Genomic DNA, 23,568 nt, shown 5'->3' on the forward strand with positions numbered 1-23,568 from the left:
TTCAGAAAAAATTAACAGCTATTTATAACTGCTCTAAAGGTGAACTGCTGAAACTTGTTCAGCTGAAACATTTGGGTGCATTAATACTTTGTTTCCATGCATTTATATTACAAATTCACACAAAAATGAAAATGGAGAAACTACCAATACCTGGTTTCTGTTCCCTATTTTTTCACTCACTGTCATTTACTTAGGTGCCTTTTGACTCCATAGGGGTGGCGGCAGGGGGAATCTGACGCTCAGAAATACCAATAAGAGGAAGAAGAGCTTTTTATTTTTTTCTTTGAGAATGGAATGTTTCCCATCTTAGTGGATTGTCAAGCAAGTTCTCCATGAATGCAGCATGGATGTCTTTTGGCATAATTGTTACACATTTGGCCTGGATTGCACACGGCTCGGTGTCTCCAGAAAGGCCATTATGGTAGATCTCATTTGTTTCCCGCAAAGCACCAGTAGCTGTGCTCTGGATGTGCTGCTCTGTTTTGAAGTCCTTAGCAGTTTCTTGCACCAGACGCTAGGAGGAAAGTTTATGGATTAGGCTTTCAGTGGATTTCTGATAACATCTAATTTCACCAAGTGCCTTGGTATCCAGGTTGTTACTGGTGAAGTTTCATCACCCATCCAGTAGATGGCACACTGGCCTTTGTAGTTTTTTTGTAGGTTGTTTTGAGGGCAATCTGCATGGCATAGAGACCTCCTAACTCACCCCACTTCTCCTTCAGCTACGGCTTGGTGAGCTAGAGCTGTATGTCTTTTTTTGAGAAATGTCTATTCAGCTCCTTTGCCCATTTTTAAATTGGGTTGTTTCTTGGTATTCAGTTGTCTGAGTTCCTTATATCATTTGGATATTAGTCCCTTATTTAATACGTTAATTTTTATTGAACACATTCAATACATAAATATTGCAGACATTTTCTACCATTTGACAGGTTGCCTTTTCGCTCTATTGATTGTTTCCTTTGCTGGGCAGAGGCATTTTAGTTTAATGTAATCCTGCTTGTTCATTTTTGTTTCTCTTGCCTGTGCTTTTGGTACTTATTTCTAAGTATTGTATTCTTTTTTGTTGTTATTGTAAATTGATTTTTTTCTTAATTTTTTTGGATAGTTCATTGTTTGTACAATTTGTTCAACATTTCAGCTGAATTCTTCTTATCAGCTAGCTTTTGGCATCTGCCCCAGGGAAGCAAGTGCTTACATTCCATCCTCCTTGGAGATGTCAGACTTTCCTTAAATTTTGGGTTAATTGCTCATCCTATAACTTTGTTCTCTGATGCATTTAAAAAAGTTTAAAAAATTTTTGTCAGATTATCCAGCATTTGTTTTTTATAATAGTGGGAGCAAGTTTTCTTTTCTTCTCTTTTTTTCCCTAGCTTTCTACTATTGGGGAAATATAATTTTAAACAAAAATCTTCTCCTAATCTAAAAATCTTCTCCACATAGGTAATACAGAAGAAAAACACTTTTAGTATTAAGTTATTAAACCAGAATGTGCTGTGCATTACTAATTGCTAAGAGATTGCAAAGAGAAAGAAGTCTCACTCCTTTGTATAGCCAAGCAGTTACAACTCATTATATATATGTTTTCAAGAGACACAATAACTAGTTCTCAAGTAAGAGGGACTTGACAATACTATATGCCACACATGATTCATCCTAACTTTACCTGGTAATTGGGGTGACCACTTGTCATAGCTAAGTAGCTTTATTGGAGGAAAAACAGGTTTGTTATTTCTTTATGGCAGGAGGAAGTTTTGCCACTTCAAGATAGGTACCTACAGAAGTTAAGCTCCTACCCTACAAAAACCGGGAGATGATGGGGATGCTATCTCTCTTGATGTTAGCATTTCAAAAAGATGGTTCCTAGGTCCTTGTGAAAGACATTCCTGGGCCATAAAGCTGACCAAAGGCCTATCTAATCTTCAAAAGGATTTATAAGCATTTCAAAGAGATGAGAAAGTACATACAAGTTTTCTAAGGTAAATACTCTAAGATAAAGGGGGAAAGTAAAATCTCTTCCCCCATTTTCAACAGGGAGAATGAAGCCTCTTATTTTTAAATTTGTATTTGACCTCACTCTGTCTCCTATGTAACAGCTGGCATCTCTAGGTTAATCTGATAATGAAATGGTCTTGCAGTGATTTTCAGCAAAACTCTCCTACGTACTTCCTCCTGGGATTTCAGGCTCACATTCTTATGGACCATGAAGCCTACATCCCTCATTTTACTTTTGAACCTGTCTGTAAAGGGAGAAATAAGCCCAGAACTTAAGCTCCATGTGTTCAGAGTATGGTGCTCCTTCTTCTGAGTTGTTCTGTGTGGTGAAGCCAGGAAGGATGAAGATAATAATGACAACAAACACGACATAGTTCTTACAATGTGCTGGGCAGTGTTTTAGGCATTTTATATACATCAATATATCTAATCTGACAAATAACTCTAAATAAGGAAACTGTCCAAGAATACCCAATATTAAGTGATGGAGTGGGGTTCTGACTTCAGGATCAATGTCCGTACCCAATGAACTCCATGCACTTATAATAAAATCTAACATCTCTGATAATCCAGCAAAGATGCCTCACTCGTGCTTGTGTCTCTTTACATGCCACACCCTGGCTATGTTGTTTACCAGTCAGTTGCTTGACCTTGTCCACCTCTGTTTTTCTCAGGGCTGTGCTACATGCCCCACTGTACTTCTAGAAGGTTGGAATGTGCTTCCTTCTATGCTTCTTTTGAAATACTACTTTTTCTTTGTGACCTTGATGCCCTCCAATCTAAATTAGATTACCAATTATAATCTACAGGTCGTAGAAAGGCTTTTTCTTTTCAACATCATGGTATATCATGTCTTTCATTGTTGAATGTCCATCTTGTCCACCGAACTGCAAGGTTTATGTAAACAAGGATCTTTTTTTTTTTTTTTTTTCTAAACTTATGATGCCTAGTGCTTAGCTAGTTTCCTGGCACAGAATGACCACTCAATAAATACTTGTTGGAAAAACAAAACATGCATATAAAATAGATATCCTGGGGAACTGGGAAGAGGAAAGAGGCAAAATAAGAGCACAAAGCAAGTAAAATTACAGAACTTGTGAGTTCATTTTATGCAGTCTTTTCAATTTCTAGAGAAGAAAACTACAGCTCACACAGATAAAGGTCACATGACTAGTGTGATGAAACAAAGACTTTAACACGCATTTTGTGACCACGTTCTTTTCACTTGCATTCCAAAACCTGTCAAACTGTGTCTTGAATTTAGGGGAAAAATCTTTCGATTTATATAGCTATGTTCATAGTTTTAAAAATAGCTTAACTTTAGGATATAAAGTTGTTTTGTAGTCATGCATTGCATGTGGCATGGTTTTATGTAAATATATGCATCATATGTGCTAACAAAGAAACTATTTGCCCAGAATTTAAAATCCAAATTAGATCCCTTACTTAATCCTGTCTTTGGCTATTATAATACTATAGATTCTGTTAATTTGATGTTTGTATATGTAGGAGTAAAATTAGATAAATTATGGTCAGAATTTCTAAGCAATATACGAGGTAAACTAAATTTAAGAGAGTAAAGGAATTTGTTAAGTCTGAGCAGTCTGGAGAAGTCATGTCAAGATAACTGATTTTTAGAGATAACCATAGACTGCAGTATAAGTTTGGAAGGAATCACTTAATGTTGGAATTGTAAGATCTATAATTATAGCATTGTTGTTTTCTGTTTTGTTCAAGTGCGTTAAAATTATGTTTAAGAGAACTAGAGTCATTGGAAAATACTAAATTTTGTTCTAAAAATAAATGTCCCCAAATGTAATCATTTATCAGATACCTGTGTCATCTTGATGTTGGTTTGAGGATGATTTTTTAATTCTTCCCCTGTAAGATCAAAATATAAGAGAAATATTTCCTAATTAACAATAGAGCATGATGCTTTGTTTTGGTTCTGGGCCTCCTAGAGCATCATGAGAAGGCGTAGGGATGCTCAACCTGAAGAGCAGGAGATGCTGCAGGCAGGACAGCTTGCTTGGAAGAAGTGGGAAAGGTGAGATTGATTGATTCAATACATTCTGACCAAGCTGGGGCACTTACTGAGACATGAGCACCTGCATTTGCACTGATGTCAACCAAGAGGCACGGTAACAGCTGAAACAAAATAAAACCAGAGATATAAAAATACAGATTGGGAAATTCAGCAGATTCACTCTTGGATACTTATGAGAGGGCCTTGAGAATGCCAGTATTATGATGTGAAGAGTTGTATGGTACTGGCAGAAACCTGAGATCTTGAATTTATAGGTTAGGGAAAAGAAAAGGAGGAACTGTGGTATTTATCTTTATGTAAGTATTTCCTTCATGCTGTGTTACTGTCCCCATTCACCCCTCCTTTCATCCACCATCCAGTGATAGGTCATCAAACTGTCTTTCTAGGCCCTGCTCAAATTTTATCTTTACCAAAATGTTTTGATATGGTTTGACTGTGTCCCCACTCAAATCTCATCTTGAATTCCCACGTGTTATGGGAGGGATCTGTGGGAGGTAATTGAATCATGGGGGCAGGTCTTTCTTGGGCTGTTCTTGTAAGAGTGAATAAGTGTTATGAGATCCGATGATTATATAAGGGGCATTTTCCCTGTACAAGCTCTCTTCTCTTGCCTGCCGCCATGTGAGAAGTGCCCTTTCATCTTCTGTCATAATTTGAGGCATCCCCAGCCACGTAAAACTGTAAGTCCATTAAACCTTTTTTTTCTTCCCATTCTCAGGTATGCCTTTATCAGCAGCATGAAAACAGACTAATACAGTAAATTGGTACCAGTAGAGTGGGGTGCTGCTGAGAAGATACCTGAAAATGTTTAAGTGACTTTGGAACTGGGTAACAGGCAGAGGTTGGAACAGTTCAAAGGGTTCACAGACAGGAAAATGTAGGAAAGTTTGGAACTCCCTAGAGACGTGTTGAATGGCTTTGGCCAAAATGCTGATAATGATGTGGACAATGAAATCCAGGCTAAGGTGGTCTCAGATGGAGGTGAGGAACTTGTTGGGAACTGGAGCAAAGGTGACCCTTGTTATCTTTTATCAAAGAGACTGGTGGCATTGTGTCCCTGCCCTAGAGATTTTTGGAATTTTGAATTGGAGGGAAATGATTTAGGTATCTGGCAGAAGAAATTTCTAAGCAGCAAAGGATTCAAGAGGTGACTTGGGTGCTGTTAAAGGCATTTAGTTTTAAAAGGGAAACAGACTATAAAAGTTTGGAAAATTTGCAGCCTGACAATGCAGTAAAAAAGAAAATCCCATTTTCTGAGGAGAAATTGAAGCTGGCTGCAGAAATTTGTATTAGTAACAAGGAGCCGAATATTAATCCCCAAGACAATGGATAAAATGTCTCCAGGGCACATCAGAGGTCTTCACAGCAACCCCTACCAGGGCAGTGAGGAAGGGAAATGTGGGGTTGGAGCTGCCACACAGAGTCCCTACTGGGGCACTGCCTAGTGGAGCTGTGAGAAGAGGGCCACTGTCCTCCAGACCCCAGAATGGTAGCTCCACCAACAGCTTGCACCATGTGCCTGGAAAAGCTGCAGACACTCAATGCCAGCTTGTGAAAGAAGCCAGGAGGGGGGCTATACCTTGCAAAGCCACAGAGGCAGAGCTGCCCAAGGCAATTGGAGCCCCCTCTTTCATCAGCGTGACCTGGATGTGAGACATGGAGTCAAAGGATGTCATTTTGGAGCTTTAAAATTTGATTGCTTCAGTGGATTTCAGACTTGCATGGGCCCTGTAGTCCCTTTGTTTTGGCCAATTTCTCCCATTTGGAATGACTGTATTTACCCAATTCCTGTACCCCCATTGTATCTAGGAAGTAACTAACTTGATTTTGATATTACAGGCTCATAGGCAGAAGGGATTTGCCTTGTCTTGGATGAGACTTTGGACTGGAGTTTGAGCTGTTGCTGAAATGAATTAAGACTTTGGGGGACTGTTGGGAAGGTGTGATTGCTTTTGAAATGTAAGAACATGAAATTTGGGAGGGTCCAGGGGTGGAATGGTACCTAAATCATTTCTTTCTAATTCAAAGTTCCAAAAATCTCTAGGGTGGGGACAAAATGCCATCAGTCTCTTTGATAAAAAATAACAAGTGTCACCTTTGTTCCAGTTCTCAACAAGTTCCTCACCTCCAAATCTCATCTTGAATTCCCACATGTTGTGGGAGGGACCCAGTGGGAGGTAATTGAATCATGGGGTCACTTTCCTGTGCCATTCTCATGATAGTGAATAAGTCTCATGAGATCTGATGATTGTATAAGGGGAAGTTTCCCTGCACAGCTCTCTTCTTTTGTCTGCTGCCATGTGAGATGTGCCTTTCACCTTCTGTTATGATTGTGAGGCATCCCTAGCCAACTAGAACTATAAGTCTAGTAAACCTTTTTTTTCTTTTCAGTCTTGGGTATGTCTTTATCAGCAGTATGGAAATGAACTAATACAGTCTTCCTTTGTCTCTTAACAAAGTTAATCTCCTATATTTTATTAATCATCTGATAATAAATATTTGAGTCCCTTTTTGTTTCAAGCATATTTCAGAGTCTTTTTTTTTTGCATTGATCCTCAAATAACTTTTAAGTAGGTATTTTTATTATTCCCAGTTTGGGTTCATGAAAGGTTATATAACTTGTCTGAGGTTATAAATTTAGAAAATGCTGAAGCCAAGGTCAAACCCAGGCAATGTCATTCCAGAGCCCACAGGTTTCCTCTTTCTTGCCATAGGATTTAAGCTAGGGCGGTGTTTCCTTATGTAGGGGCACATACCCTGGTGCATGAGAGGACTTAGGTGGTATATGCAAGATCACTAAGCAATATTGAATCATATATGAATTTTGGTCCCTTTCCAACCCTTCTGAGCACATCAAGGAGAAAGTTTTATTTTGGTCCTGGTCTTGAACAACACTCACATGTGTAGTGTCTTTCTTTGGGGATAGGGGGAGGTAGGACAGGCAACCCAATCTAGATAACATTTCATAAGGCTTTTTGTTTCCATCATATGTATTTCACAGTTGTCTCTTATTTATAAAAGCTTCTACTGATTCTTTATTTATGTTTAATGGTATGAAATTTAAATTTTAATAATTTAATGAAAGTCGATTGAAGAAAGGTATGAAGTAGGCATTAGTAGGTAAATAATACCAATATGGCAAAATCATGATGGTGGGACCCTAAATGACTTATTTGGAGAACACTGAACTGGACAAATTCCTTTAACAATGAAACCTGAAATTACACAAAAGTCCTGACCGGTGTAAGCAGTGGGCGTTCCCCTGGCTGTGGCAGGCTGGTTGTGTTTCATGTGATCAGACACTTTAGAAGGAGTGTACCACACTGCATTTTACTTACTAGCTCTGTCTTCCCTGTGTGCTCCTCATGGGTAGGGATAATCTATTCTTTTATTTTCCTAGAATGCCTGCCCTTTATTGGTGCCTAGGAAATATTGGCTGAATGAAAATATAAATATACACTTAATAATATTACTTATAGTGGATCATAAGATTATTTGATAAGCATGCCACATGTAGGTACCTTACAATCATTTACAATATAGTTTCCTTCATAGTTAACTGAAGTAAATATATCAATATTATTGTTTCAATTTTATGACTGGCAATACCGGCACACAGAGAAGTATTTGACTTAGAATTATAGGATTTTGGAGCTGAGGATACTCTTAGATTTTGTTGAGTCTCACTAACTTTACTAGTCTACAAGCAGTCAAACTCACATCCAAGGTCATACAGGTCATTAGTGGAGGAGGTGCAACTCATAATAGTTTTTATTATAAGGTTGGTAGTTATGTGAACAAGTGTATGAATCCTGTGTGAACTCTTACCAGTTGCTGACTGTACTATGATTTAGCTTCTTTTAAAATGAAGTTTTCTAAAAAGGAAATTGGATATTCTAATATTTACTTCATAGGGTTATTAGGAGGACTATGTGAGATTATTAAAGTGCTTAGTATAACCTATGAAAACCGTTCAATAAATAGTAGCCTATAATACACGTAGTAACACTACTAATACTACTACTAGTGATAGCATGGTAATAGTAGAGGTATAGTAACAGAAATGGTGGTTCATGTAGTAGTCATATAAGCTTATCCAAGTCTGTCTGACACCATCATGAAGTTTGGAATAGGGAAGAGACAGCACCAAACTCTGAAGGGCTTAATAAAGGAAACACCAAGAAGGTGAGATTTGAACGAAAAGTATGAAGAAAGAGTAGAAATCACTTACCTAAATCACTTAATAGGTAAATCACAGAGAAGGGTTTTCCTGGCATGGAGATTAGCCCATGCCAAGTGGGCATGTTATGTTTTCTATGGCTGGAAGGAACAATGCATCTGCAGAATGTGCAGAAGATCAGACTATGAAGTTGGATGGGAGTGGACTCATGTCATGCTAAAGCACGTTGGAATTTTCCTTAAAATTGTGATGAGACATCAAAATATTTTAAGCATGTTAGTAAGCAGATCAGATTTGGGTTTTAAAAAGGAAACTCTAGAGGTATTATGATGGATAGATAAGATGAACTAGCTTGGAGACGCAAATGTCTAAGAGAGGTACTATTCACCTTTAAGTGCATAGTCCTATTTGATTCTGACAACTGTATAAGAGACTGTACTCTTGATGCAACCTTCCAAGAAAGAGACAGGAATTAAAGAGTTTTATTAAAATGATAACCATAAATAACTGTCAGCTACTGATATGAGTAATGGAGGGAGATCAGCTTCAGCAGCTGGTGAGCTTGGGCAGCGAGCGTGATGACAATCCATGTTTTTTGCTATTTGATGAGAGTTAGTCCCACATATTCCATTCATTTAAATCCATTTCTTTGGAGATGCTGTAAAGTCTGAAAATATTTTCCTTTATAATGAGTTGATTCATCTTAGCTGAATTAAAATGTGAATGTGCAATAAGGAGAACTATTTTTTTTAAAGACCCAAGAAAAGGTAAATATTATCATAAAATGTAAATGTATAACTAATTTAATGACATATCTTTTATATTTGAATAATAGAAACTTCTTCCAGGGTCACCTTTCTTATAGTACATATGTCTAAGCTGTGCTTATAGAATAGGAGTAATAAAAGAGAAAATCCTAAACTCAGTGTTTAAAGCAACCCTTAACTGGCATTAAAAAAAACAAACCATAAAACCTATTAGGGAATTAGGGTCTATCACTCATTGAGATTTAGAATTCATATGCTTATTTTTTGTAGTAGTTCAGGCAGTAGTTCCTTTTCTGGCAACTCCATAAAAATAATTCATAGAATCAAAGAATGTTCAAGTTGGGAAGCATTTTGGGGATAGCTTGCCCAATGTTTATCTGACAACATTATTGCTGAGATTATGACCTTTAAATAACCCTCCAGAGAAGTAGTGTCACTAACAGCTTGTGGTTTGCATCAGAGATGTTGACAGGTATGAGAAGTATATGGGGCATTTGTGATTATTTCTTTTTCAGGTCACTTTTTATTGGCATGTATTTACTTACTTTTAGATGTTTGTTTCATCATGCCTCACATCATCATTGTGTATCCAAGCTGAGAACTAATCTTTCTGGTCAATAAACAGTTTGTGATGTCTATCTTGGGTTTGCTCATTGTATCAGTAATGATTAAATTTGAATATTGAATGACATTGAATGACTAAGCAAGTAGGTGACTCCTGGGGAAGCTGCATACTACATAGAGTGCATTAAATACAGAGCTAAAATGTTTTTAAAATAAATGTTTTGTTTTCCATACTTGTCACAGGGTATCTTAGGGAACTCTGGCAGAAGGAATAAGATGGAATTTCTAATAAAGGCCTTTAGGAAATACTTTAGGTGATAAGTTTTAAAAATATTATATCTAGTGTACTTTTCAAAATATGAAAAGAAAGGGACAAACAAGGTACATGCTTCTTAGCTGTTGTCGGGTGAGTGATTCATTTTCTTCCAGTTGCAGGGAGAGGTGCAGTCACCAAAAACAAGGGTTGACTGGGAAGGAAGGAATTTTAAGAAAAATGGATAAAATTTAATCTCTGATTATTGACACAATTGTAAATACCAAATTGATTTTTCCCCAGAGAAAAATCTCCCCTTCAGAACTCCCTTTTCTAAATCAGTTAGAAATATAACTTTAAATGAAATTAAGGCTCTAACATTTGCCATAGAAACTGTCTCCAAGTTATAAATTGAATTCCGACTGATTAGAAATAAACTATATATTTTGATCTTTATATTTGTGATACAGATAATCAAATTATAGTATTTGATAGAGATCAGGGAGTTTATTACCTGTTATGTAAAAGTTCAGCATTTAATACCAATATGCAAATAAGCAAAGCAAAAAAATTCTTATGTTTGTGATATTGAAAAATAAACCGAAACATGCGTTGAGCAGATATGACGTATTTAGAGTGTCTCTGAGGGAAACTAACACGTAGCATCTCTCTTGGCTGCCCTGATTCTAAACATGTTAAGATATAAAGCAAGGGAGTGAGGGAGAACCTTATTGCTGCAGGAGGCTGGGGTGGATGATGTAATCCTAGGTCTGTTAGACAAGTGGGTCTATTGAAGAAACCCATAATTAGTCAGGATCTTCCCACCTGGGCACGGGATGCTGAGGGACAGGCTCCTATCCCTGGAGATGCTGCAGAGAAAGTCTGCTCACTGCAAGTTACCTTTTCTATGCCTAAATTTTGACTTCTTTCTGTGATTACATCTTTTGTGAGTTATGCCTAGAAGTGAAAATTCTACATTGAAGGGGGATGTGCTGATTAACCTCAATATAAATAGTGTTTACAGTGTGCACATCTTATTCACTTATGTATTCACTCTCATTGGACAAATCTTGATTAAACACCAAGAACATTGCAGGCCCTGTGTGACGCATTGGAGAAGAGAGAGTAGAGGAGAAGATAGACACCAGTTTCTTCTCCCACAGCTAAAGCTTAGTGAGTGAGGCAAACATTTAAACATGAAAAATGCCTCTGAGAATAAATGACATTCAGCCTGAACCCTGATAACTGACCTAAGAAGGGCGAGTGAGTGGAGAGAGTAAAGGATCCAGGCAAAGAAAACTCCAGGAACCACGTCTCCGAGACAGGACAGCCTGCGCTTCCATGGCTGAAATGTTTTCTTTGTTGTAGTTCATCTGTGGTTCACGCTGAACAAATCTTGACATTTATTTAAATAATTACTTGCAGGCTACATGTTGGGTACAGTGTACACTGCTCAGGTGATGGGGGCACTAAAATCTCGGGAATCACCACTAAAGAACTTAACAATGTAACAGAAAACCGCCTCTATCCCAAAACTATTGGAATTAAAAAAAGAATCTTTAATTGCAAAATAATTTGATTTCTATATTTACATTATTTTAAAACCATATTTACAAAAAATTAATTCTATGTGTTATTGGCTTTAATGTTTATTAAAAGTCATGTTATTCTAAGCCTTCTTTCTTTTTTAAATTTCTTTGTTTTGTCTGTAGTTTGCTTCAAGCAAAATTTTTCCTACAGGAAGTTTACATAAAATATGCAAGAACTCTTTAATGATGTTTTTCGTAGAATTATGTCTTAATTAAAAAAAATTACTACTACTACTACTACTGCTGCTGCTAAAATTTCACCAGAAACTTCGTCTTTGTCTTATTCTCTTTTATTTCTTTTGCCTGGTATAAAATGCCACCTTCCCATTTGCAGACTCAAGTCTTCCTTTAGTGCAAGATTTTTCTTCTGTTATGTTTTCATTGATTTATTCTATTTGTTGTTGTCTTTTCTTCAGAAAGAGAAGTAATCTGCCACATCCTCCAGATAGGTATCTTACACCTCATATACCTCCTCACACCAGTCTTTGTTCTTCTTCTTTTCTTTTTTTAGTGGCTTAGAAGAACATGCATTTGTTCTCTTACAGTTCTGGAAGTCAGAAGTCCTAAAATCAAGGTGTCAGCAGGGCTCCCTTCCTTGTGGAGGTGCTAGGGGGTATCTTCATCTTTTTCAGCTTCTAGAGGCCGCTGGCATTCCATGACTCTTGGTCCCTTCCTCCATCATCAAAGCCAAAAGTGTAGCAATTTCCACTCTTAAATCCTTGGCCGCATCCTCACTCGAACGCCCTTTCTCAAACTCTCAAGTCTTTGTTCTTTTTCCCTCCCTTTGGGAGGATTCTTCAAATGTCTCCTAAATTGCCGAATTCATTTTTTTGCTTTGTCAGATCTACTGTTTGTTGTTCTAATATTGATTTTAAAACTTGGTTATATTTTAGATTCCATATAATCTTTTGTTAATCCATCCTGCTCTTAAATTTCTGTCTCCATCTCAGTCTACTCTTAACTCAATTCTATTTTATGGACACTATAGTGCAGTGGTTAAGGGTTTACAGTGTGGATACAGGCTGCATGGGCTGCATTAAGGCCCTGCCATTTGCTAGCTGTGTGGCTGGGAAAAATATGTGGAATCTGTGTCTCAGGTTCCTCATCTGTGAAATGGGACAAGAAAATTCCTGTCTCATAGAGATGCTGTGAAACTAAGAGTCAATTCATTTGCCATGGTTAGTAGTCAATAACATAGTTTCTAATTCACCCACAGTCTATATTTTTCTAAATTATTCAGAATAATTATTTAGAATTTCATCCAGCTGTTGCTTGTATCAGTATGTGTGTATATATGTCATGTGTGTGTTTGTTACTTATCTTTTAAGGCATCAAGTTTTACTCAGCCTTAATATTTTAAAATTCTTAATTCTTTCCATAATCAATTTGGTTGGTCTTGAACGTATCTTCTCAGTTATTAAATGGATGGACTGTTTGGCATGTATTTCCTTTAGTCAGTTTTCTGGGAGTGGGAGGTGCAGATTTATTTAGTGTAGTTTACTAAAGGACTGAGTGCTTGGTCCCGGGCCTTTTAATAAGGTGAAGCTTAAGGCCGGCTCATCAGAAGCCGTCTATACTTCTTCCTTTTCCAGGACAAGGCGTGACAAATGGCAATCCAGCCGACGTTGCCCCACAGCTCTCCCAGCTTCAGCTCCTAGCACTTAGTCCTTCACCCAGCCGTTCCATGCATCACTCCCCAGTATCTTCACCCCAGCTACATCCTGTTGCCGGGGGCTGTTGTCTTAGAGGGACAGGAATTAATGGGGCATGAAATAAATCTTGTCATTCAGGAAGTAACGCTCACGTGCTTCTTTCTCAGTGACCTGAGCAGTACTCAAGTAGCTTTTCAACTTCTCATTAAAACAAAATCTGTCTGCGGGCTGCGAGTTGTAATGGGTGAAGATGGAAATCCTCAGCTCTCATGTTTTGCATCTTTTTGTCCTCCTGAACAGAAGGTATCAGATGGTGGTTAAGGATTCACAATACAGACTCACAAAGACCTGGTTCAAATTCCAACCGATTGGTGGGTATTCCAGGTTAAAACAGTTAATCTCTTTGAGATAAAGTTTCTTCATCCATAACAAAGGGATGTAAAAAAATGAAAGTGTCTCCTCCATGCTCATGTAAGGTTTTAAATTAGAAAATGTTCAATAAATGGCAGCTGTTATCAGCCTGGAAGCATCCCTTTCCTTTCATCAGCTCACAGCACAACTTTGTTTTCCCCCATGTGTGGGGCTCAAGACCTAGCCCTCAGTTCTTGTAGAAAGTTGTGATTGTTGAGAGATGCTCACAGGGTTGTCAGTGGTAGGATAGCAGAGAGGTTGGTGGGGTGTTCAAGGCTGATACAGACAGTCAGCTGAATTTGGGACTGAGACACACAAATCCTCTGATAACAAAATTCCCTAACTTCCAGAAGAGATTGAGGACTCTGCAAGACAAGTTATCCCCAGGACTGCAGGACTTGATGACTTTCTCTTCTGCCCCTGCTCTGGCAGGGACACAGTGCTTACTGTTGGCAATCTACATTTCCATTATTCCTAAGCACTAGCACTTTCTGGAAAGCAGACATCTCCTTGAATGGAGGGACCCAGAATTTCAGGCCTCGATCTCCTTATGACCCCAGACCTGGAGACATATTCTTCATCTTCATCTGGAATGTCTTCACTGATCCTTGAGGTCCTCAGACAGAAAGGGATTTATTCCTTTGACACTCCCCTTCCTCCCCTTTTAAAAGCCAGGACTTGATTACCTCTAGTGGTATTCACACTTACAACATTTTAAAAAATCAATCTAATTGACTACACTGGGAGCCTTTTCTTATATAGCATCTTACTTCCCTTAAAAAAAAAAACACCTCATATCACCTTCACCCAATACTTTTCATACATCATAGACAGAGTAGATCCCCAAAATAGCTCTATTATTCCTCTCCCTAAAGTAGAGACATAGTTGGGAATTCATTTTAAAGAGGACAGTTGATTACATTTATATAATAACTGTTACCCTTTGTCCTGCCAGTTTGCCAAAGGGCTTCATCTAAACTTCAGTTTAGAAAGGCCCCGTGGATCCCGGCAGATCATCCTCTGGTATTTTCAGTGTTGTTGAAACTTTATATTTCTTTGTGTTTTCATGAGGGTGAATCAAGAATCACTAGCCTTTCAATATCTGATCTCAGGTTCCCCTGTTCACATTTATGAAATGGGTAATTTTTCTTATTTGAATGGAAAAAATTTCAATTTATGTAAATGTTTATAAAAATCTTGAAGACTAACAATAATTCTTTGTAATCTTACCTTCTTTTTCAGCTGAATTTTATTCTGTTTCTGAATACGGTTAGAGTTCTAGCTACCAAAATCTGGGAGACCAATGCAGTTGGGAATGACACAAGGAAACAATACAGGTAATTTCAGGACAGGTACCATCAGAGGACATATTTTGGTTCCTTCCTTCCTTCCTTCCTTCCTTCCTTCCTTCCTTCCTTCCTTCCTTTTCCTTTCTTTTTCTTTTTGGCAGAGTATCACTCTGTTGCCCAGGCTGGAGTGCAATGGCACAATCTCAGCTCACTGCAACCTCCGCTTCCCGGGTTCCAGCAATTCTCATGCCTCAGCCTCACGAGTAGCTGGAATTACAGGCGTGCACCATCATGTCCAGTTAATTTTTGTATTTTTAGTAGAGATGGGGTTTAGCCATGTTGGCCAGGCTGGTCTCAAACTCCTGACCTCAGGTGATCCACCTGCCTTGGCCTCCCAAAGTGCTGGGGTTACAGGTATGAGCCACCGTGCCCAGCCTTTGGTTCTATTTCAAGTAAAGAACAGATATAAATTGATTTGAAATACCTTTAAGAGATTAAATTTATGAATGTATATTTATTGTGTGATTTATCAGAAAAGCATATATATTAAGAAAACATAAGTAACCCCAAGGACTACCCCTTGTGCTTAAATTCTAAGTATATTTTAAAATCTGTTTTTAGCAGTTTGGGATGTTCCCATCAACCGTATGTGAACTCACAGAAAATATCTTGATAATCTTGGCAGACAATTTTATTTGCATTCTACAAATATGTCATAGCTGAAAAGATCAAGTAGATTTGCTGTATTGGTTCTAATCTTTACATCAAATTGTCTCTCACTAAATATGCAAATGTATTGATTGAGACAGGTCCATTCTTCAGCCTTTCATGAGGAAAAGGACAATCGAGTGTTTGTGATTGTTATCAAACTATCTTAAGGTTGTGTGCATTTCTCATAATGATCATTTTGGAAAATTTGAATATTAGTGGCATCTATCCAACTGGACATCCAGTAATCAGGTAGATGTGGATTTGGTTTTATAATCTTCAGTTAACTATTTATTTCTACCTCAGATTGTTATGAAATGCTATCTCAGACATAGAGAGGAAAAACATCATAGTCAGCATTTTGATCTTCTCTCACGAATCTTCCATAAGTCCTCGTTGATTTAGTCCTCTCCACCATTTAGGTTGTATTTACTGTTGAGTTGCAAAGACTACAGGTATGGCCTGCAGGATTCACAGTATCCTATGCCCATAGGATGCACAGTATTAACAAATCAGCAGCTGCCAGTGCCAGTTATTTTTCGTGTGCTGTCAGTGGTAGTATTATACTTTGTGCATGAGTTTATGGTGAAAGGTCTATGCTATACTAACACAGCTTATCTCTCCCGTCACATCCCATCTGTGAAGACACAGGCCAAACGACAGAATAATAAGAAATGTAAATAACTTTTCACTCTTCTTCATAAAGTGGAAGAGTGTAGTGGTGTTTGGAAGCTACTTACTTCTCTAGTTCTGAACAAAGCTGCTTATTTCTATAGTTCTGAATGACATGAACTAATATTTTTAGTAAAGTGTTGCCCAAGGGACATGAGAAATTTTGGAGGGAACAAAGGGTGACCTCTCTTTAAAAATGGATAGAATAGACAACATTTTGAATTAATTCATGGAGGATTATTTCCCAGAACAATTGAAGAGAATAATTTATCAAGGATTGAAATAATCAACTACTGAGAATTCAGAATAACTTTGAAATAATCTGGTGCCCAGAAGATTTCAAGTATGAAATTGTTAATTAGAACAGTTTAGACTAATGGAAGTCAGAAAAAGTATTTTTCAGCCAAATACATTTTTTAATGTCTGAAACATATTTAATATCCTTAATTATGTCCAAAGTTAAGCCACAGATAAAAATGTAGTGAAAAGTGACTCTTTTTTTCAGAGAAAAATGTGAGAACTTACTTGACACCAGTTTGAGAATTCAATTCCATATTCTGTTTCTGAGGCCATAGATTTTCAAGTTCAAATAGCATCTCACTTTTTAAATAGGCTTAGGAAAATTAAATCTGTGTCCCTGTCTCAGTGACATTCCTACAATGAGGGTTAATTGAGTATTTAAATTTATATCAGCTAATTTTTGTACCTTTACGCTTATCTTCCATTCCGTTATTACCTTTGTCTAACAAATGTTCAAATATTCTTGCTAAAATAAAACGATACAAAATTTCCAAAGCGTGGCATCTAAAACAGTTACAAAGCATGTTTCCATGCATACTACTATGAAAAACTAAAAGCACCTTTCAGAGCTGAGATAATCTCTCCAGGTGAATGTGCGCTCACACACAAACAAGACAGACTTCTGAAAAGTACATAAAATCTCTTAGTTGGCATGGTGGTTTAAAATGGAAAGGAATTAATCAATCAGTTCTTAAAATAATTTTTTATTTTGAGATAATTGTAGATTCACATACAATTGCAAAAATCATACAGAGAGATCCCGTATATCCTTTGACCCATTTCCCTCAATGGTGACATAGTGTATAACTACAGTTTACAACAATTTACCTTAAAACAAAATTGTATGAGTAAAATTCAATCATCTATTAGATTTAATAACACAGATAATACATTTTTTTCCTTTTAAATTACAACTCAATTACTTCATAAAATAAGAAGAGGTTGCCAGGCCTGGAAAAACAAGAGATATGAAAAAATGCAAGATTTGGTGAAAAAGAATACTTGAATGTTTTGACTAATTTGACTTCCCATTTAATGTTAGACAAAACTCATATTTAATGTTTATTATTTTTAGAATAAATCCAACCAGTATTTATCATGTAGCATGCTAATAAAGAGGAGAGGTTTTAAGGCCGCATCCATCATTTACTTCATCACATTGAGTGGATACTTTCTCTCTCTGAGCCTCTGTCCTCTCTTGGCAATGGGACAATAATAGCTCTCTCCCATGGTTGTTAGAATAAAATGAGGCAACCAGCATGGGATGTAACAGGAGCATGGTGCTTGATGGCCAGTAGCGTCATTTGCTGAATGCCCTCCTTGAACCCTCAATTTAGGTGGGGATGGGTAGAGACAGAGAGAGTGGGAGTGATAGATATTATGATTGATTTAATTAAATAAAATGAGGAAAGTACTAACAGAGATGCCCATACAAAGTGCTATGTATACAGAAAAGAGGTAAGGATTAATTCAAGGCCACGGGGGATCAATCAAGAAAGGCTTAAGAGCAATAGTAGTTTCTTTTTAAACCTAAATTGATTCTTAAAAGAAAATCAGAGATTTTCTAGAGCTGCTCACCTGGAGAGAAATCACCTAGGGAGAGAGAGCACAGAATTAGGAATCTATTTTCTAAACAGAACACTGAGTCCCAAAACCACCTGACTTCTTTGCATTCCTCTCATGGCTTTGCCCTTGGACACAGAGCACACCATGTTTCCAGCAAGCCAGAAGACCGCTATCAGTTGGTACATCCCTGAATTATCTTATTAGACAGCTGTGCATTTTCAGAGAGCCAGGGTGTAAAAACGTACAATGTGCATGGGTGACCATATGGACGCTGAAAAATATCAGTGCCCAGGATTGCTACATGATTTGAATAGAGAGTAAATGTCCATTTTAAGTGAACAGCCAGACCCATGACCCACATACACATTTGCCTGGCATATGCAAACTAGCAAAACTCATCAATATTCACAGGGCTATAATTAGTTACATTGCACTGGACAGAATTTGTATTTCTATGGGCAGGAATTATTTGCATCACTGTGGTAGGCATATTTCTATACTGGCCCCCAAGATTCCTGCCCCTGGGTGTATAAGCCTTATAAAATCCCTGCTCCCCCAATATCCTTCGCCTTGAGTGTAGGTAAGACCTACGATGGGGTAGCCTTTCCATTGGTTAGTTTACTTTATATGATAAAGATGTTAGGATAGTCATTCCTGTGATTATGATGTGTTATATAAGAGTCCATCCTGTGAGCCTGGAGAGAGATTCTCTGGCTGACTTTGAGGAAGCAATCTGACATGTTGTGAGGGCCTATAGCTAGAACCTGAGAGAAGCCTGCGGGTATTGAGTGACCCCTGGTTGACAGCCGACAAATAGCCCTGCAGCTGCAAGAATCTGAGATTTTTCTAGCAATGTGAATGAACTTAGAAGTGAACCCTGAGGCCCAGGTAAGAATGCAGCCAACACCTTAATTTCAGCCTTGAGAGACTGTGGGCCAGGGACCCAGGGTATGTGCCTGGACTCCTAGCCTATGGAAACTGAGAGAAAATGAATGAGTACTATTTTAAACCACTAAATTCATAGTAATTTGTTATACAATAGAAGATGAATATAATTACTACCGGTTTTCTATAAATGAACTTCTATCTCCATGGAGTTGTAAAAGAGCTTAGTCCTAGAAAAAGAGGGAGAAAACCCAGATGGCTGAGCCTGCAGGATACCCACTACATTTTGGTTGCCTAAAGCAACTTTGCCTTAACTCTGCATTGAACCAAACTGTCCCTAATGTTCACATTTGTGATAATTTCACAGTGTGCTCCATTGGTGTCGTTTTTGTTTTCACTTAGTTTTGGGCTCCTAGTCATACACAGTAGGAAAAATCAGCAGCTTGATTCTGAGAACAGTCTCTGGGAGGATTTACCCTTTCATCTTAAAGGAGGAAATATAATTTTTGTTTCAGAGTGATGTTCAACAGGACTTTCAAGGTTTTGCAAGTGAGTTAATGCTGTCCCCTTTTATCTGATTAGGCTGAACTATAAAAGGCCATGAAGGCACTCAGTGTCCTGCCCAGATAGGCAGTGATGGAAAGAGTGCACTCACCATCAGGATTCAGGAGAACAAGCACATCCCAGGGAGCCCTGACAGTTGAAAGGACCAGTTTAGTCAGAGGAACCCGCTGTTTATCAGGGATCTTACCTTGGATGGAACAGATTTAAGGTAGATTCTTCATATTGAATAGACTATAGGTAACTTGAAGTATGAGTTGTTAGGACCAGGAACAGCATAGGAGAAAGCCCATAGGCTGCAGGGAAGCTCTGAATGTGAGGATGAGTGGGTGGAGCAGATGGTTCAGGCACCAGTGAGAGATAAGACAGACAGAGGACAATGAGGTGGAGCAAATGTGCAACCCCCCCTACATCTACACTAGGCATTTCAATATGATTTCAATATGATTTTATGGGACACTTTAACTCCTATTGTCAAGAGGGTTATGATAGGAAAGTGTATGTACATGGAAGACAGTTCCCAGTGGAGCCTGAGAATATTATAGCTCATATGGACTTCTAGGCCCTATTTCCTTATTTTGGAGATAAAACTAAATCACAATCACACAGGTAGTTAATATCAAATCTGGAACCTGAATCAAGATCCCTGCAGCCTTAGTCTAATGTGATCTCTACTCACTCACAGAGCTTATTTCCAAGAAGAAAAACAGATAAATAAAGCAGCTGGAAGAAAGACTAGTGAGAAAGGAAGAGGATCAATTGTTTGAGATTATTAGAGTGTAAATAATTCACAGAGAAAGGGAGATATTTGCAATAAGTATGAAAGAAGAAGCCAGATTTGGCAATTTCTTGGATAAAAAGTATAACGTCATCCACCTCAGGAAAACCTCCCAGAAAATAGTATGCTTGAGGGTGCTAGCTATCTATTGCTGCAAAAGGAATGACCACAAACCTAGTGGCTTAAAACAACTCCCTTGCTATTTCCCAGTTTCTGTAGGTCAGGAATCTAGGTATGAATCCCCTGCTTCAGGATCTCTTACCAGGCTGCAACTGATTTTTCAGCTGGGACTGTGGTCTTATCTTAAGGTTGGACTGGGGAAGAATCTACTTCTAAGTTCATGTGATTGTTGGTAAGATTCAGTTACTTGCTGGCTGTTGTCCAGATGCCACCTTTCCTTGCCACATGGGCCTCTCAGTGTAGCAGCTCACAACATGGTAGCTTACTTCATCAAACCAAGCAAGAGAGCCAGTCTGCTAGTGAGATGAAAGTTACAGCCTTATGTGATGTAATCTCAGAAGTGGCGTGCTGTCATCTTTGCCATAATCTACTGGTTAGACACAAGTCCCACGTCTTGCCTACACCTACAAGGAAAGGATAAAACAGGGGCATAAATAGCAGGTGGGGGATCATGAAGGCCCACTTAGAATAACCATCATATTGGAAAGCCTGGGATTCTTCCAAATACTTAAGAAAATTTATGGAAAGAGGCAGTTAAGGAGAATGATAAAAATATATCAAACGACTTAGTTTGCCAAAAAAATAGACAAAATAGACCTATAGGCACTTTGAGACAGAGTATTTGGCAGAGAATATTCAGAGAAGGCAAGATGAACTGACCACATATGGCTCATAGAAAAATATAAAATGTCTCCCAAAATAAGCATCATCAGTGAAAAATGGAGATACAAATGTAAGAAGAAACAAGGGAGTAATGAATTTTAAAATGAACAAAATAAGCTGAACTACTTCTATGAAAGTAAAGGCAGTTAGTCTGGATGGAAGTAATACTTCTTTACGTCTCAAATAGTTAAAGGAAACTTAGGACAGACAAAAGGCATTCTAGAACTTTATGTAAATAGTATCCTTTAAGCAAGAAGAGTGGAAATGAGACTGGAGAGATTTATGGGATAGCAATTATAGGGAGTGAGAATAAACTACCTGATTTAGTATGTAAGTGACAGAAAGAGGAGGGAAGGGAAAAAACCAGCAGAAGCAGTGGGATCCAAAGAGATAGGGGAAGGTCAGCCCAAGCCTGGACAACATGGTGAGATCCCATCTCTAAAAAAAATAAAAAAATAGCAGGCATGGTGGCAAGCACCTGTAGTCACAGCTACTTGGGAGGCTGAGGCAGAAGGATTGCTTGAGCTCAGGAGCTCGACGCTGCAGTAAGCTGTGATCACGCCACTGTATGCCAGCCTGGGAGACAGATAGAGTGAAATGCTGTCTCAAGAAAAGATAAAACGAAAGGGTCAGTCCCACCCCCGTTAGCTCTGCTTAGTTTTTTTTTTCCCTCCGGCACACTGTCTCTACTGAAAGGCACTCTAGTTAATGAATGAAAAGACTTGCTGTTCTCCTTTAGGAAACTGGCCAAATCGACCCTGGTCCTGGTCCTGGTCTTCGGAGTGCATTACATCGTGTTCGTGTGCCTGCCTCACTCCTTCACTGGGCTCGGGTGGGAGATCCGCATGCACTGTGAGCTCTTCTTCAACTCCTTTCAGGTAAAGGGTGCTGCCTAGTCATCTGATTCTTGTAATTTTCTTTCTTTCTTTCTTTCTTTCTTTCTTTCTTTCTTTCTTTCTTTCTTTCTTTCTTTCTTTCTTTCTTTTCTTTCTTTCTTTCTTTCTTTCTTTCTTTTTCTTTCTTTCTTTCTTTCCTTTCCTTCCTTCCTTCCTTCCTTCCTTCCTTCCTTCCTTCCTTCCTTCCTTCTTTCTTTTCCTTCTTTCTTTCTTTCTTTCTTTCTTTCTTTCTTTCTTTCTTTCTTTCTTTCTTTTCTTTCTTTCTTTCTTTCTTTCTTCCTCCTCTTTCTTTCTTTCTTTCTTTCTTTTCTTTCTTTCTTTCTTTCTTTCTTTCTCTTTCTTTTCTTCCTCCTCCTCCATCTTTCTTTCTTTCTTTCTTTTCCTTCCTCCTCCTCCTTTCTTTCCTCTCTTTCTTTCTTTCTTTTCTTTCTTTTCCTTCCTCCCTCCTCCTTTCTTTCTTTCTTTCTTTCCTTTCTTTCTTTTCCTTCCTCCTCCTCCTTTCTTTCCTCTTTTTCTTTCTTTCTTTTTTCTTTTTGATCTTTCTTCCTTTTCTTTCTTTCTTTCTTTCTTTCTTTCTTTCTTTTCTTTCTTTCTTTCTTTTTCTTAATGATGACAAACCGTTCATCATCATCATCAATAATATCATTCATTCATTTCGACCTGATAATAATATCATTCGACCATTCATTCGATAAATTTCGTTCGTTGCGTTATCCATCACGCATCATCATGATCGAGACGGTGACGACCGACGACGACGACCGACGAAATGACGACGAACCGACGACGACGACGACCGAACGACGACGACCGACAAATTTTAAATATCGCATCATCATCATCATTTAATATCATCATCATCATCATCATCAGTCCGCATCATCATCATCATCATCATCCATCCATCCTCATCATTTTGTTCATTCATTCATTCCTTCCTTCCTTCCTTCCTTCCTTCCTTCCTTCCTTCCTTCCTTCCTTCCTTCCTTTGCAACCTTTTGTTCTGCCCTCTCTCTAGCTTTGCTGCACCTGTCTGGGGAGTCGGGGGTGTCAGAAAGGTCGATATTCTATAGTGCCTGTGCTTCTCTGTCCTGTAGAGGTCAGGTTAATCCTCTGCTCACAGCAGGAGCAGTCTGGAGCTGTTCCTCACACAAAAAAGCCTGGACAGAGAGATAAGGAAATGTCTTGCTGTAAAATATATAACACCTATAAGAATGAGGAACTCTACTTGTGTGTATGGAAGATAAATAAAAATAAAAGAAGGTGAAGGCAGGAAAGAGAAAAAAGGAGTGGGGAGGGGAGACAAAACTGAGGAAGAGGTTGCTGGCACACATTTTATCTCATTTGAAGCTATAATTACCATCATCTCTCACATGGATTACTCTTTGTCCTGCTTACTCATTTGCTAGTCCACATATGATAGTCTGGAGAATCTTAAGAATATAAATTTGATCATGTCATATACTTGCCAGAAATACCCGAATTTTTCCAGTTGCAGTCAGACTAAAACTCACATACCATTATTTGGCATACACAGCCCTGCATGTCGTGGAACCTGTCTGCCTCTCACCCTGTATCACACCAGCCTCCATGTAGCTCATTAAGTCAGGGCACA

General features: G+C 38.3%; 1 protein-coding gene across 4 annotated transcripts in view; it reads left to right on the forward strand.

Moving 5' to 3' along the window:
- The window catches only part of PTH2R (parathyroid hormone 2 receptor), a 131,423-nt gene that overhangs the window by 103,198 nt on the left and 4,657 nt on the right, over window positions 1–23,568 (forward strand). For all 4 annotated transcript variants that reach the window (XM_017946890.3, XM_009182935.4, XM_003907890.5 and 1 more), the window contains 2 exons: window positions 14,698–14,792; window positions 21,797–21,935. In XM_017946890.3, coding sequence (XP_017802379.2) covers window positions 14,698–14,792; window positions 21,797–21,935 — 234 coding nt within the window. The remainder of the gene's footprint in view (window positions 1–14,697; window positions 14,793–21,796; window positions 21,936–23,568) is intronic.

This window comes from Papio anubis, chromosome 10, assembly GCF_008728515.1.
Source record: "Papio anubis isolate 15944 chromosome 10, Panubis1.0, whole genome shotgun sequence".
Taxonomy (NCBI): Eukaryota; Metazoa; Chordata; class Mammalia; order Primates; family Cercopithecidae; genus Papio; species Papio anubis.